Source organism: Aristolochia californica, unplaced genomic scaffold (assembly GCF_029961685.1).
Source record: "Aristolochia californica isolate CCGP_79_NKW_82.1479 unplaced genomic scaffold, dmAriCali1.0.hap1 SCAF_9, whole genome shotgun sequence".
Taxonomy (NCBI): domain Eukaryota; kingdom Viridiplantae; phylum Streptophyta; class Magnoliopsida; order Piperales; family Aristolochiaceae; genus Aristolochia; species Aristolochia californica.
Window position 1 is genome coordinate 28315024 of NW_027182290.1, and position 13104 is coordinate 28328127.

General features: G+C 38.7%; 1 protein-coding gene across 1 annotated transcript; it reads right to left on the minus strand.

Moving 5' to 3' along the window:
• Window positions 1-227: 227 nt before the first annotated feature.
• Window positions 228-1869, minus strand: LOC137940715 (glycerol-3-phosphate acyltransferase RAM2-like). The gene is made up of 2 exons (XM_068785853.1): window positions 1237-1869; window positions 228-1127 (listed from the first exon to the last, which is right to left on the minus strand). The coding sequence occupies exons 1-2, from the start codon at window positions 1867-1869 to the stop codon at window positions 228-230; spliced, it is 1533 nt and encodes a 510-aa protein (XP_068641954.1).
• Window positions 1870-13104: the final 11235 nt, after the last annotated feature.

Here is a 13104-nt window from a genome sequence, read left to right on the forward strand (position 1 = left end):
ATAAACATTGCTCCTTAGAATTCATATATATCTAAATCCAAAACCCACTACCAGATGTTGCAGGATATTTTCATATAAATTTAAAGAAAATAACCAGTCAAACATTATATCCCAATTTTACATTGAGAACAACAAAGGAGAAGAAAAACCTTTCGTCTCAACCATCTGTTGTTATTACTCATAAGACGAACTATTGGAAAATCTTTGACAGGGATGTTTCAGGTTTTCTAGCAACCCATGACTTTGTTCTCAGCGGCCGCGGGCTTCTCAGGCACGGTACCGTCGTTGCCAGCAAGCGCCCGGTATTTGTCCTTTCTCGTAAAGCTCGTGCATTCGTACGAGAGGCTGGCGGCGATCACCCTCTGTATATAGTTGGCAACGTCGTGGCTCGACTTCCCGGCGCTGCATGTCAGCTCGTATGGCAGCTTGCTAAGATATGTGACCTCGTAGGCAGGGCTAGGGTTCATGAAGAAATAGAAGGGATCCATCCCCTTCCAACCCCTGGCAGTCGTGCCGTGGAACATGCTCATTCGGTTAGCCATCGCCACCGGCACGATTTGGTCCGTCAATTCTGCGAACAAGGCCGAGAATCTGAGCAAGAAGGGTTCCCTGCAAGTTGTCCCCTCTGGGCAGATCACTAGGTCTCCTTCCTCAAGTAGTTTCTTTATCATGGACGCGTCGGTCGCTCTTTCACGCGTCAGCCTTACGGTTTTGATCGGGGAGAGGAACTCGGAGAGGCGGGAGACGGAGTACGTGACGGCGGCAATGGGTCGACCGAGCGCCGTAGAGAGGAAGACGGGATCGAGAAGGGTCCTGTGGGAACAGATGAAGAGAACCCCGGATTGGCCTATTGACTTCTGTGCCGGAGGTGGAGGGGTTCCTTTCACAGTGACCCGGACACCGAGAGCCCAGAATGCGTAGTAGACGAGTGGCATCGGGAGAAGCGCACCGGCGGCAATCCTCAAGCATGCCAGGAGGAACCCGACGGGCATCCACAGAATGATGATGAGAGCTAGGAACGGGGTTGGTTTCTGGACGAGTCTACCGTCGTGGAAGACGACCGGCTTCGGAAGCTTATCACGGGTGACGGCTTCCACCTCTGTATTCGACGGCACCAAGTAACTTTCCTGTTCATGCCATTTTTCTCATGGTTAAATTAAGAATTTAATTGTCGTCGACCGTAAAATCTAATTAACAAGGACAAAGGTGGAGGTTGCCCATTCATGCAGGACTAACCTGGCAGAGTTCCATGAACGGGAAATCCGTCTTCCGATCACCCAACCCGATCTCAGGCGAGGTTTCTCCGAAGGTTTTGCGAAGTGCGGCGGCCTTAGCAGATCCAACAAGAACCCCCGGCCGTCGAACGAACCCCGTGGCCCTACCTTTATAGGTTCCAATCTCAGTTCCCATGATCAAATCGGCTCCCAAGTATTCTTTCAAAAAGGGTTCCACCATTATCCGAGGATTGGCCGTGAGCACGCATCTCTTTCCGCAGGAGGAGAATACGCGCCATGATTCTGGGTGCAGATCCATGGAGTAGAATTTTGGCAGAACCGCCCGAGCGACGGACTCGATGTCGGAAACCTTCATCCCCACTAACGTCGCAAATATGAGAACCTGTACCCCCGCACATTCGGAGACGAAGTAGTAAAGAATCCCGGCAAAAGGAGAGGCAACAAGCAGGAAAAGAAGCCTCAATATGCCTCCCACCTCAAACGCCACCAAAGCGAAGTAAGGGAAGGAGCTTCTGCCCCGAAGGAGGGTACCGTCCATGTCGGCCACAACCGTGTTTTTCTCCCGGCCAGTGGAGTTGCACCGCTCCACCGCGGGGAACTTGCGGTCTGATTTTACTTGCTTTTCTTCAGCCATGAATTCAAAAAGAGTATCAGTACTTTCTCGTCGTCTCTACTAGAAGAAGAAGAACTACTCCGGTCTTGGGAGAGATGAAATCTATGACGGACTTGCCTTACATGCTCATATATATAATGAGGGATCTGGAGAGAGCGTAGTCTTGACCTCTCTCTTCTCTCTTTTGGAAGCTTATGCTTGCGATGGAGACAAGAGATCTTAGCACGCCGAGATCTCCAAAAAGGAGAGTCTGCGCTTTGGATTCACCGGGAGAGAAGAGATAAAACTTATCGTTAGTTCCGCCTGGTTTCTGTCTTTGTGCTTTCTCTCGTACAAAATGAAATATCCATGGAATCATGTCTCTTTCTTCCTGAATTCTCTTACCCCGACTAAAAACATCTCAACTCCAGAGTCTCTACTGACTTACTGGCCCATAAGGTTATCCCTGCAACTTCGTTGCATAACGTACGCTGCTTTCTGTTACACGAAGAACCTTAATTTTCTCAAACAAAGATTAATTAATTGGATTTATTAAGCATGTTACTTGCTTAATTCACGTCTTAAAGTTATTTGCAGGCAGTTTAGGTTTTTCAATTGATGCAACTGTCCATCAATTCTCAAAATAAAACAGAGGTTGAGGAAGGTAGGGGTGGAGTCCTTCCTTTTCTTCGGGCACCGCAGGGAGGAGGAAAGCATAGTGACATGATTTGACTTCTCATGGGTCTCTCTCTTGCTTCCATTTTTATGTGCACTGGCAATAAAAAGTGAATAATAGAAGAAAAAGAGCATGAGAAGAAAGAAGAACCAAAATTTTCAGACTCAAGACAAAGGTGGTTGGATAACTTAAAAGGACAGCTTGTGCCATAAAAAAATCAAACTAATGAAAATATCATTAACTAATTTCTGTATAAAAAATTATACAATTTTAATATCTCTTTGATCTATTTTCTTGTTTTTGTGCCTTAGTTTATTTTTAACACTTGTTCTTATTGGAGTAAAAGGAAATTCATTTTCTCTCCCGTTACACCATTCGTATTTTAAATAAATTGAATTAAAAAAATATGTAACTAGAAATAAAAAAAATTTCATCAATTTTTTTTTTAATTTTCATCTTTTTCCTTTCGTTTCCTTTGTTACAAACATATACACCTAATGTCACATTCAGAAACACACATATAATTGTATCATTTCACCAAACCCCTTCTTCTCCTCTTTGCACCAGATAGGGAGGAGGAGGAGCATCCCTCAAACACTAAAACAAAAAACACTTTTAACAATGAAATGATTCATTGCCAAAAGTTTCAATTTTGAATAAAGGCTTCTCCCAATAAAAATTTTATAAATATAATTTCGTCAGTAGGTAGTCGTCATGTAACCTTTTACTATGGAAATGAGATAGAATCATCATAAAATTGTAAATTTTAGTGACGAATGTGATGCTTATCGGTAAAAACTATTTAACCATGAACCGTATGTCATTGTTAAAATGCTTCTTTACTGACAAAAATTATTTTCGTTAAAAGATATGATTTATTTTAACAATGAGTTTTTATTCATCATCGAATATGTCTCTATGTGAAACTTCTTAGCGATGGATTTATTTTTTCATTAAAAGACTTATTAGAATTTTCATGTTTTGGTTTTTCATTATACAATTCACTATATATTTATACAAATTTGTTTGACGTCTACTCATGTTCATCAATCCTTAGTATTTTTAAATTTTCAATTTATTTAATTTACATGAGTCTTTTAATATTTGAATATCTCAAAGGACTCACATTTCTTTGACATGAAGCACAAATAATTATATCTAGAATAAGCTTCAAAGCAAGGAAAATTGTATCATATTTTTTGTAGGAATTCTTGTTAGCCAAAAGTTTATATTATGTTTACCCTTTGTTTTTTTTATAATAACAAACTCGTAACTTGATATTACCCAATTTTATGTACAAGCATATGTGGACCATCTAAGGGGAGAAGCACAAATTATAACTTGGGGTATTTATTTTTATAAATTCTAAGGGGAGCTATCGTAAGGGTAAAAGGGGAAATTTAATTTTGCATTCAATAAAATTTAGGGGTGCCACTTGCAAGGGTAGTTTGATATTTTTCTTGATAGGAAAGAAAAAAAAAGATAACGCAATCCAAGAAGAGACCCAAGTTAGAAGTCATTATTAGGGAAAAGTTTGTTTCCTATTAAGAGTTGTAGTTTCATTTTTAAAATAATTTCTCAAGGTAAAAATTTCCTAGAATCTTAAAGTCATAGTATAGTTGTTATTTCAGTCATGGTTAAATTAGGATTTTCTTATTTTGAATGAAATAAAAAAAAACTACAGATAGAAGGGGCTAGGCTAGAGAAAATCAGTCAATTGCCTAAATCATTTATTTTATTTTTATTTCTTATTTTCCTCCCTCTCTCTCCAACTTGTGCCCTAGTATCTCTCTTCTTCTATGTTTTTTTAAATAATTTTTTATTTTAAAAAATTATATTTATCGACTATTTTAAGAGTGTAAATTTAGATATTGTAAAGTAACAATTTGATTAACATTTGGATATTATAAAATTAAGGATTTTCTTAATCATTTTATTTTTGTATATTTAATTAAATAAATAATCTAAATTTATTTTAATTATTTAATCATTTAAATAAAGTTAAAATATATTTTACTTTATTTAAGTAATAATATATTATAAAATCAAATTTATAAAAGTAATCTTGTATAATAAAATACCCTCTTTTTATTTTCATAAATTAATAATTTTTAATATTATATTTAATTAATATATTAAGAGTGAGAATTTAGATATTAAAAATTAAAAATTTTATTAAGCATTTTAACATTAAAAATATTTTTTTATATATTTTATTTTATATATTTAATTAATTAAATAAATTTAATTTAATTATTTAATTATTTATTAATTCAGTCGAGTTAAAATCTATCTTAACTTATTAATATAAAATTTAAATAAAAGTATCTTATAAAAGTTAAATCTATTAGAGTATTTTATTAATAAAATTCTTATGAACTTTCCTCTATACTTTTCACTATACACTAACACAAAAAAATTACTTCTCACTATGTTTTTCATTATGCACACTAACAAAAAAAGTAATTCACTTTCACTTTCACTTTTCATTTTATTTTGAAAATACACTAACCTCCCCTTGAAGTTTCTTGGAATGATTTCAATGGAAAATATTCATACGGAAGCAATCTTTTCTTTTAAGATGTGAAAATATTTGAAAATGAAAATTCCTTATTGCCTTGTAACGAAAGGTGTATGCAATGACCCAAAAATGTAAAATAGCTAGAGATCTATTAGGCTCAAGAAATAAGCATTGAAAAGGAGAACCTACCCCTTCCCCAGTACAAGTGGAGGATATCACTATGTTTGGATTTCTAATATTTTCTGGGAAGGGCATTGAGAGGGGCTAGAGCATTATCTATATCATTTTTAGGAAGTTTTAATTTAACTTACTCAAAAACTCCTTAGGTTGAACGATACCAAGACAATGGTTTGGTGGAGAAGAAGAGAGAAGTTCCTTACATGAGTATTAGGAGGAAGTTTTGATGATTTCTAATTTTATTCACTTAAATTGCACCTTCCCATTGTTTAGAAGTTGGCATTTGGAGGAAAAGGACCGAATGAGAAATGGAATTTTTCTGCTCCCATAACTTCAGATTGGAAGTTTTGATGGTTTCAAATTCTACTCACATAAATTGTATCTTCTCACTGAATGGAAGTTGGAATTTGGATGAAAATGACTGAATGAGAAATGGAATCTATAACACAATATCCACAAAGAGCAAGAGGTGAAAAAAAAAAGACAAAAAACTCTAATAAGACAAGTGTGAATAATAAACCATTCTTGTGCTCCTAAAAAATCATTCTAATATTCAATTTCAATAAGTATTTCATCACATAATATAATAAAACTTATTATGACACATTAACCATCCTTTTAGAACATCTAAGAATTACACTTCTACATTCAACTATCACATAACACATATTTCTAAATGCTCAAACCAATGGTGTGAGATAAAAGAACTTCTAATGGGTTTAGTTGGAACACCGAGTCTGCAACAAACTTGTGTCATAATGTTAAGGCGATTCTAGGAATAGATGTGATGTCCTCAATATAAAGGCCTGATAGTAGTTACTTTATATTCAATTTCCTTGCATACTTTCAACTGGTTTCGTTCAAAGATGAAGTTTGCTTCAACCGTGATTCATGTTAGGAGTGTTTGTTGGAGTCAATTGGGAGAAGAGAGGTTGCAATGAATGGTAGGGAGAGAGAGACAACAATAAAGATTCCCTGATAGAACAACAATAAATAATTCATGTTCAAATGAGAGAGAGAGAGAGAGAGAGAGAGAACGAACTGTTTCTTGAATGCTTTTGTGAGTGTGTTTGCAGTTGGTGGAAAGTGGGGTATTAAATTTTTATTTACAGGAAACATTGCATGCTTAACCTTGTAGATAATTAATATTTGTTTGAAAATTTGCTTAGCTACAATAAACGTTGCTTTAGAAAACCTGTGTTCAAGTGTATATTTTTTCGCTTGTGCTCAACAACTACATATTGTTTCCATTTAGAATTAAGAATTTGGAGGTCCTACAACATGCTAAAAAAAATGAAAAACAAAATCCACGGTGCTAGATTTATCCACTATGAGCTCCAAAAGGTTAAAACAAAAAAAGAAAGAAAAGCTCACTCAATTCATATAAACCAACCTTTTTCTCATAATATGGAATGAGCATTCATATTTTGAATCCCATCACATAGTACATCCCATTTTATGATATATTATTTATCCATTTACATAAGATATCTCATCTATCAATTACATACTTTGGCATGCATACCCCCTACTTCCAACTTGATCTTCACTAGAATTATTGGGTTGCTTGGAACCACTGGATGTTGAAAGAGTTGTAAGCCTATAAATACCAAACCTGGTGAGAATGTAACTCTGACTAATCAAGTCAAACTTAAGTTGTGATGGCCACAAAATTCCTTTGGTTTGTGGAGAACAAGTGAATTATGTCTTATTTTTCTTAATTTTTAGGACTCAATAATTGTTAAAAGGAACATTGTGAATTTGCTAAAGAAGAGACTTAACAAGAAGAAATAAGTTATCTGCTTTTGATACAAATAGTGGTTCAATAATAGAGTTATGCATTTGCATCATTGTTTGCTTGTTGCTTCTTTAAATATGGGAAGCTAAGGCCATGTGTTAAATCATTGACAAATTGAAACTTCATCTTGCTTTGCTTAGATCTAACAATTATTACTGGAGCAAATATGTGATGTCCAACAAAACAAAACAAAACAATAAGCTATAGTGCACAAACTTATCCACAGGCTCAAAAAGTGTATAAACAAACTATTATTTTTTATACACCATTCCGGAATTCAAGTTTCAATCTTGTCATATAATTTGATATACATAATTTATAATAGATTGCATAAACCTTCTTTTACTTGTAAGTGTGGGTCCTTGGTCCCACTTAATAGACTAGTCTGTTGGGTGCGAATGACTTGGTACTTGGCATTTGACACTCCACCACGTATTCGAATCCCCAAGGGGACTTTGGTTTGTTTGGATTTGGTTTGGTCTTTGCATTTGGCGGGTGGGTGTAAGTGTAGGTCCTTGGTCCCACTTAATAGACTAGTCTGTTGGGTGCAGATGACTTGGTACTTGGTATTTGACACTCCACCTCGTGTTCGAATCCCCGAGGGGATTTTGGTTTGTTTGGATTTGGTTTGGTCTTTGCATTTGGCGGGGTGGGTGTAAGTGTGGGTCCTTGGTCTCACTTAATAGACTAGTCTGTTGGGTGCGGATGGCTTGGTAATTGGCATTTGACACTCCACCCCGTGTTTGAATCCCCGAGGGGACTTCGTTTTTTTTGGATTGGTTTGGTCTTTGGATTTGATTTGGTCTTTGCATTTGGCGGGGTGGGTGTAAGTGTAGGTCCTTGGTCCCACTTAATAGACTAGTCTATTGGGTGCAAATGACTTGGTACTTGGTATTTGACACTCCACCCCGTGTTCGAATCCCCGAGGGGACTTTGGTTTGTTTGGATTTGGTTTGGTCTTTGGATTTGATTTGGTCTTTGCATTTGGTGGGGTGGTGTAAGTGTGGGTCCTTGGTCCCACTTAATAGACTAGTATGTTGGGTGCAGATGGTTTGGTACTTGGCATTTGACACTCCACCCCGTGTTCGAATCCCTGAGGGGACTTTATTTTTTTTTTGGATTTGATTTGGTCTTTGCATTTGGCGGGGAGGGTGTAAGTGTGGGTCCTTGGTCCCACTTAATCGACTAGTCGGTTGGGTGCGGATGGCTTGGTACTTGGCATTTGACACTCCACCCCTTGTTCGAATCCCCGAGGGGCCTTTGGTTTGTTTGGATTTGGTTTGGTTTTTGAATTTGATTTGGTCTTTGCATTTGGCGGGGTTGATGTAAGTGTGGGTCCTTGGTCCCAGTTAATAGACTAGTCTGTTGGGTGCGGATGGCTTGGTACTTGGCATTTGACACTCCACCCCGTGTTTGAATCCTCGAGGGGACTTTGGTTTGTTTGGATTTGGTTTGGTTTTTGGATTTGATTGGGTCTTTGTATTTGGCGGGGGTGGGTGTAAGTGTGGGTCCTTGGTCCCACTTAATAGACTAGTCTGTTGGGTGTGGATGGCTTGGTACTTGGCATTTGACACTCCACCCCGTGTTCGAATCCCCGAGGGGACTTTGGTTTGTTTGGATTTGGTTTGGTTTGGTTTTTGGATTTGATTTGGTCTTTGCATTTGGCGGGGTGGGTGTAAGTGTGGGTCCTTGGTCCCACTTAATAGACTAGTCTGTTGGGTGTGGATGACTTGGTACTTGGCATTTGACACTCCACCCCATTTTCGAATCCTTGAGGGGACTTTGGTTTGGTCTTTGGATTTGATTTGGTCTTTGCATTTGGCGGGGTGGGTGTAAGTGTGGGTCATCGATTCCACTTAATCGACTAGTCTTTTCGGGTTGTATTGGTTAGGTACTTACATTACTACCATTCTATGAATTACACATTTCAACCTGTTTCAAACATGGTTACAGTTTGGGTGATTGTTGGAGTATGATGGCACACGCAGGATTGCATAGAACCACAGACTGCTAAAAGAAATTAAACCTGTAAATACCAAAAGGGATAAAAAATTGGTTAACTGTCGAGTTGCAATGGCCATAAAAAATGAGTGTTGGCATTAGTCATATTCTGGATAAAGAGAAGAAAAATCATACAATTGGCAAAAAAAGTTCCATTAACTTAGAAAATTGTAACTAGTTTATCAGAAAGTCCAAACTTGCTTCATAAGTTTTCAAATTAGGGGTGATAGCTATAGTAATAAAATGGAGAATGAGAGGTTGTGATGTAAGAGAGTGAGAGTGGAAGAGAGAGAAAAATAAATGCACACAATGGGCCTTGAAATTGCCCAGGGGAGGGAAGGGCTAGTGTAAGCACAAAAACAAAAGAATAGCCTTGTCTACTCCCATCTCCTCCCGCCCAAAAATAAAAAGAAAACAGTTTTATTGATATTTGTTTGACTGGCTCGCAAGTGCACCCGCTAAGGCACAACTGCCCTGAAGTCTATTCCAATTTACACTCTAGATGCCTCAACGACTAAACAAATTACACCATGCATACCCCTAATCTGACTTGTCATCACCATTCAATTCACAGTCATGGTGGTTCCAAGGTGGTCTCAGCTAAAGAACCAAGTACAAGAACCCGATACCAGAACTCCTTACTGCTTACTCATTCATAAGATCCATAAATATTTCACCATAGACCTCCCCCCATTCTCCTTGTCATGATATCTTTATACCCAGAAACAATCCAATTTGGAAGTGCAAACCTGAAAATGGCAAATCACAACTCGAGTATACCATTATGGAAAATAAAATGATCAAAGAATTCATGTATTAAACAATCTCTAAGAAAGTTATTTCACAAATTACAATAACCAACCAAAATTAGCTTGGAACTCGTGAAACTGAGAAAATAATCAGAAGATATTTCTAAGCAAAACATATCCCAGAGAAATTAACATAAATAAATTGAACACAGGACATGCAATTTTTAGATAGATAAAAAAAAGGGAAAGAAAAAGATATTTTTTTTTAGAAAGAGTTAAAAGCGGAACCAGGAATTCAATTTTCAAATATTTTGCAGCTAATGGGTACTTAGATTATTACCTGACACAGAATGAACACAACCGGAGCAATGATAGAACTGAACAGGAATGGCCAAAGCTGGAATCCTTGCCTCTGCTTGCAGCCCAGAATGTGTGCACCATGAGACTTACGACTACTACAGTAGTGAGAATGGACGCTTCCAAAATTACCTTTCCTGTTTGCAAAACATTCAATAGAAGAAGACCAGTTAATGTCTTGGCAGAGAGCAGAAACTGCTAAGCAGGGGAGTGCAATATACAATACTATTTACCTTGATAAAAATTCTAAAACAGCAATGCAGCTAATTTGGACTATCCACCACGGCAAGGCAAGGCCACTTTCAACGCATAAAATGTAAACAGAGGATAGGATCTTTACCACTTCTGAATGCACTAATGATGCCGATCATCGCCATGTTGAAGGAGATTGTAAGGAGGCCGAGGAGGATGAGGTTGATGGGGTGCTTCTGATATTAGTGATACATGGTGATAGAAAATGAAAGAAGAATCATAAAGATGAAAAATCAATCTGTAATGTTTTCTCCTCTCACTCTCAATCTGTTTACAAGAAGGGGTATTTATATAATACAGAGGATAGAATATAGTATTGTAGACTCTTCTGGAATACATGTCATAAAATACAATATTCTAGACTTTTCTGGAATACATGACCTGTTGACACCTTCTGGACTCTTCTGGTGGAGCTGCTTTGTCTTGAGCTGCTGAGGTGGAAGGCTGAGTATTGCTAAGTTGGCCTAGAGATGATGACTTACCCTGTGCTGCTGAGGTGGAAGACTTCTCATTGCTGATACCCCCCAGCGAGCCCAGCATTCCTGGTAGGACTGTGAGGCTAGATCTTAGTGTGCAAAATCTGGTAATGGACAGGGGCTTGGTACAGACATCTGCAATCTGATCTTTATTGGAAAGGAAGGAAACTTGAAGAGTCTTGTTATGGACACGATCACGAACAAAATGATAATCAATGTCCACATGCTTGGTTCGAGAATGCATCACAGGATTCACAGATAAGTAAGTGGCCCCCCAGATTATCACAATAGAGAATGGGTTGCTGAGATAAGTAGACCCCAATTCAGACAATAAGGATTGGACCCAAACTAGTTCACACGTAGCATGAGCCAAGGCCTTTTATTCAGCCTCTGTGCTGGACCGAGCGATAGTAGTTTGTTTTCTTTTAACTCCAGCAGATGAGATTTGTGCCATAGAATAAACAATAGCCACTGGTAGATTTTCAGTCGTCGGGGCAGCCTGCCTAGTCTGCATCAGAGAAGGCAGCCAGAACAAGGGACAGAGAAGGAGTGAGGGCCAGACCATAATCCAGAGTCTGTTTCAAATACCGTAAGATCCGCTTCACGGATTGCCAATGAGAAAGACAAGGAGCATGCATAAATTGACAGACCCGATTGACTGAGAAGGCTAAATCAGGCCGAGTGAAGAGAAGATATTGGAGGCTTCCCACCACACTCCTGTACAGAGAAGGATCTTCCATAGATGTAGAATCAAAACCAGAAAGTTTAGTGGAGGGAGACATAGGATTGCCAACAGGATTACAATTAGCCATATTGGTCTTGTATAGTAGATCAAGGATATATTTTCGTTGGGACAGAAAAATTCCATTCGAATTTCGGTGACACTTAATACCCAGGAAGTAATGAAGATCACTAAGATCTTCGACGGGAAAATCAGCATTGAGCAATTTAACAAGTTGAGCAATGGCAAAACTATCGGATCCAGTAAGGAGAATGTCATCAACATAAACTCAAAAATAAAAGACAATAGACCGATGGCGGTAGATGAATAAGGAAGTGTCGGATTTGGAAATGACAAAGCCAAATTCAAGTAGTTTGCTGGTAAGATGAGCATACCACACACGGGGGGCCTGTTTAAGACCGTAGAGAGCACGATTGAGCTTGCAGACATAAGTGGGAAATTGAGGATGAACAAAGCCACTCAGTTGAGACATAAATACTGTTTCATCCAATGTGCCATGAAGAAAAGCATTTTGAATATCTAATTGATGAACCAACCAATTTTTAGAGAGGGCAATGGAAAGAACTAACCCAATGGTTGTCGGTTTGACAATTGGATTGAAAGTCTTGAAATAGTCCAAGCCCTCGAGCTAACTGTAGCCTTTGGCGACAAGGCGCGCTTTTCGCCGTTCGACTGAACCATTTGAGAGGTATTTTGTTTTGAAGATCCAGCGGTAGCCCACAACATTCTGAGAGGAGGATGGAGGGACTAGGGTCCAAGTATTGTTGGAGAGAAGGGCTTCAAATTCGATTTGCATCACACGACGCCATTCCGGGTATATAGAAGCTTCAGTGACAGAGGAGGGTTCATCGGGAGTGACACGGGATGTGAGGGGGGCTTGAGGGGGTGGTCAGGCAATGGTACCATTGGTCCGGAGTTTTGGAAAATGGAGGTTGGATTTGGACCGGGTTTGCATAGGATGAGGATGGGAAATGGGGAAAGGGGAGACACGAAAGGCTTGGGAGGTACAAACTCACGAGGGGGAGATGAGGGCAGTGGTAAGAGTGGGGAAATGGGTCTACCGGGTGGGGTCGGAGAAGGAGGGGAAGGGGCAATGGACGGAAGGGTGGGACCAGGGGAGGATGGAGGAGTAATGGGATTGGGGATGGTAGTGGTAGGGGGTTGTAAAGGGAGAGAAGAGGAGGGCGGAGGAGTAGGTAATGGAGAAGAGGAGATGGATGGAGACGATTGAAAGGGAAAAACAGTTTCATACAAAAAAAAACATACGAGAGGTAAGGATGTGATAGCATAAGTAGCCATGATGATTAGGGTTGTAACCAAAAAAGACACAAGGAAGAGACCGATAATCCATTTTGTGCCGATTATAAGGACAAAGATTAGGCCAACAAAGACAGCCAAAAGTTTTCAAGAATTTGTAATTGGGCTGTCGGTTCCACAATTTTTTAAAGGGAGATTTATGGTTTAACACCAAAGTGGGTAAGCGATTAATTAAGTAGGCAACAGTAATAAAAGCATCGGACCAATATTT

What these genes read in the sequence shown, in the direction of transcription:
- LOC137940715 (XM_068785853.1), bottom strand. Translation starts at nt 1,869, where the DNA reads ATGGCTGAAGAAAAGCAAGTAAAATCAGACCGCAAGTTCCCCGCGGTG. An exon ending in CGTTCATGGAACTCTGCCAG is followed by an intron (nt 1,128 to 1,236) that starts GTTAGTCCTGCA and finishes TGGCATGAACAG; the next exon opens with GAAAGTTACTTGGTGCCGTC.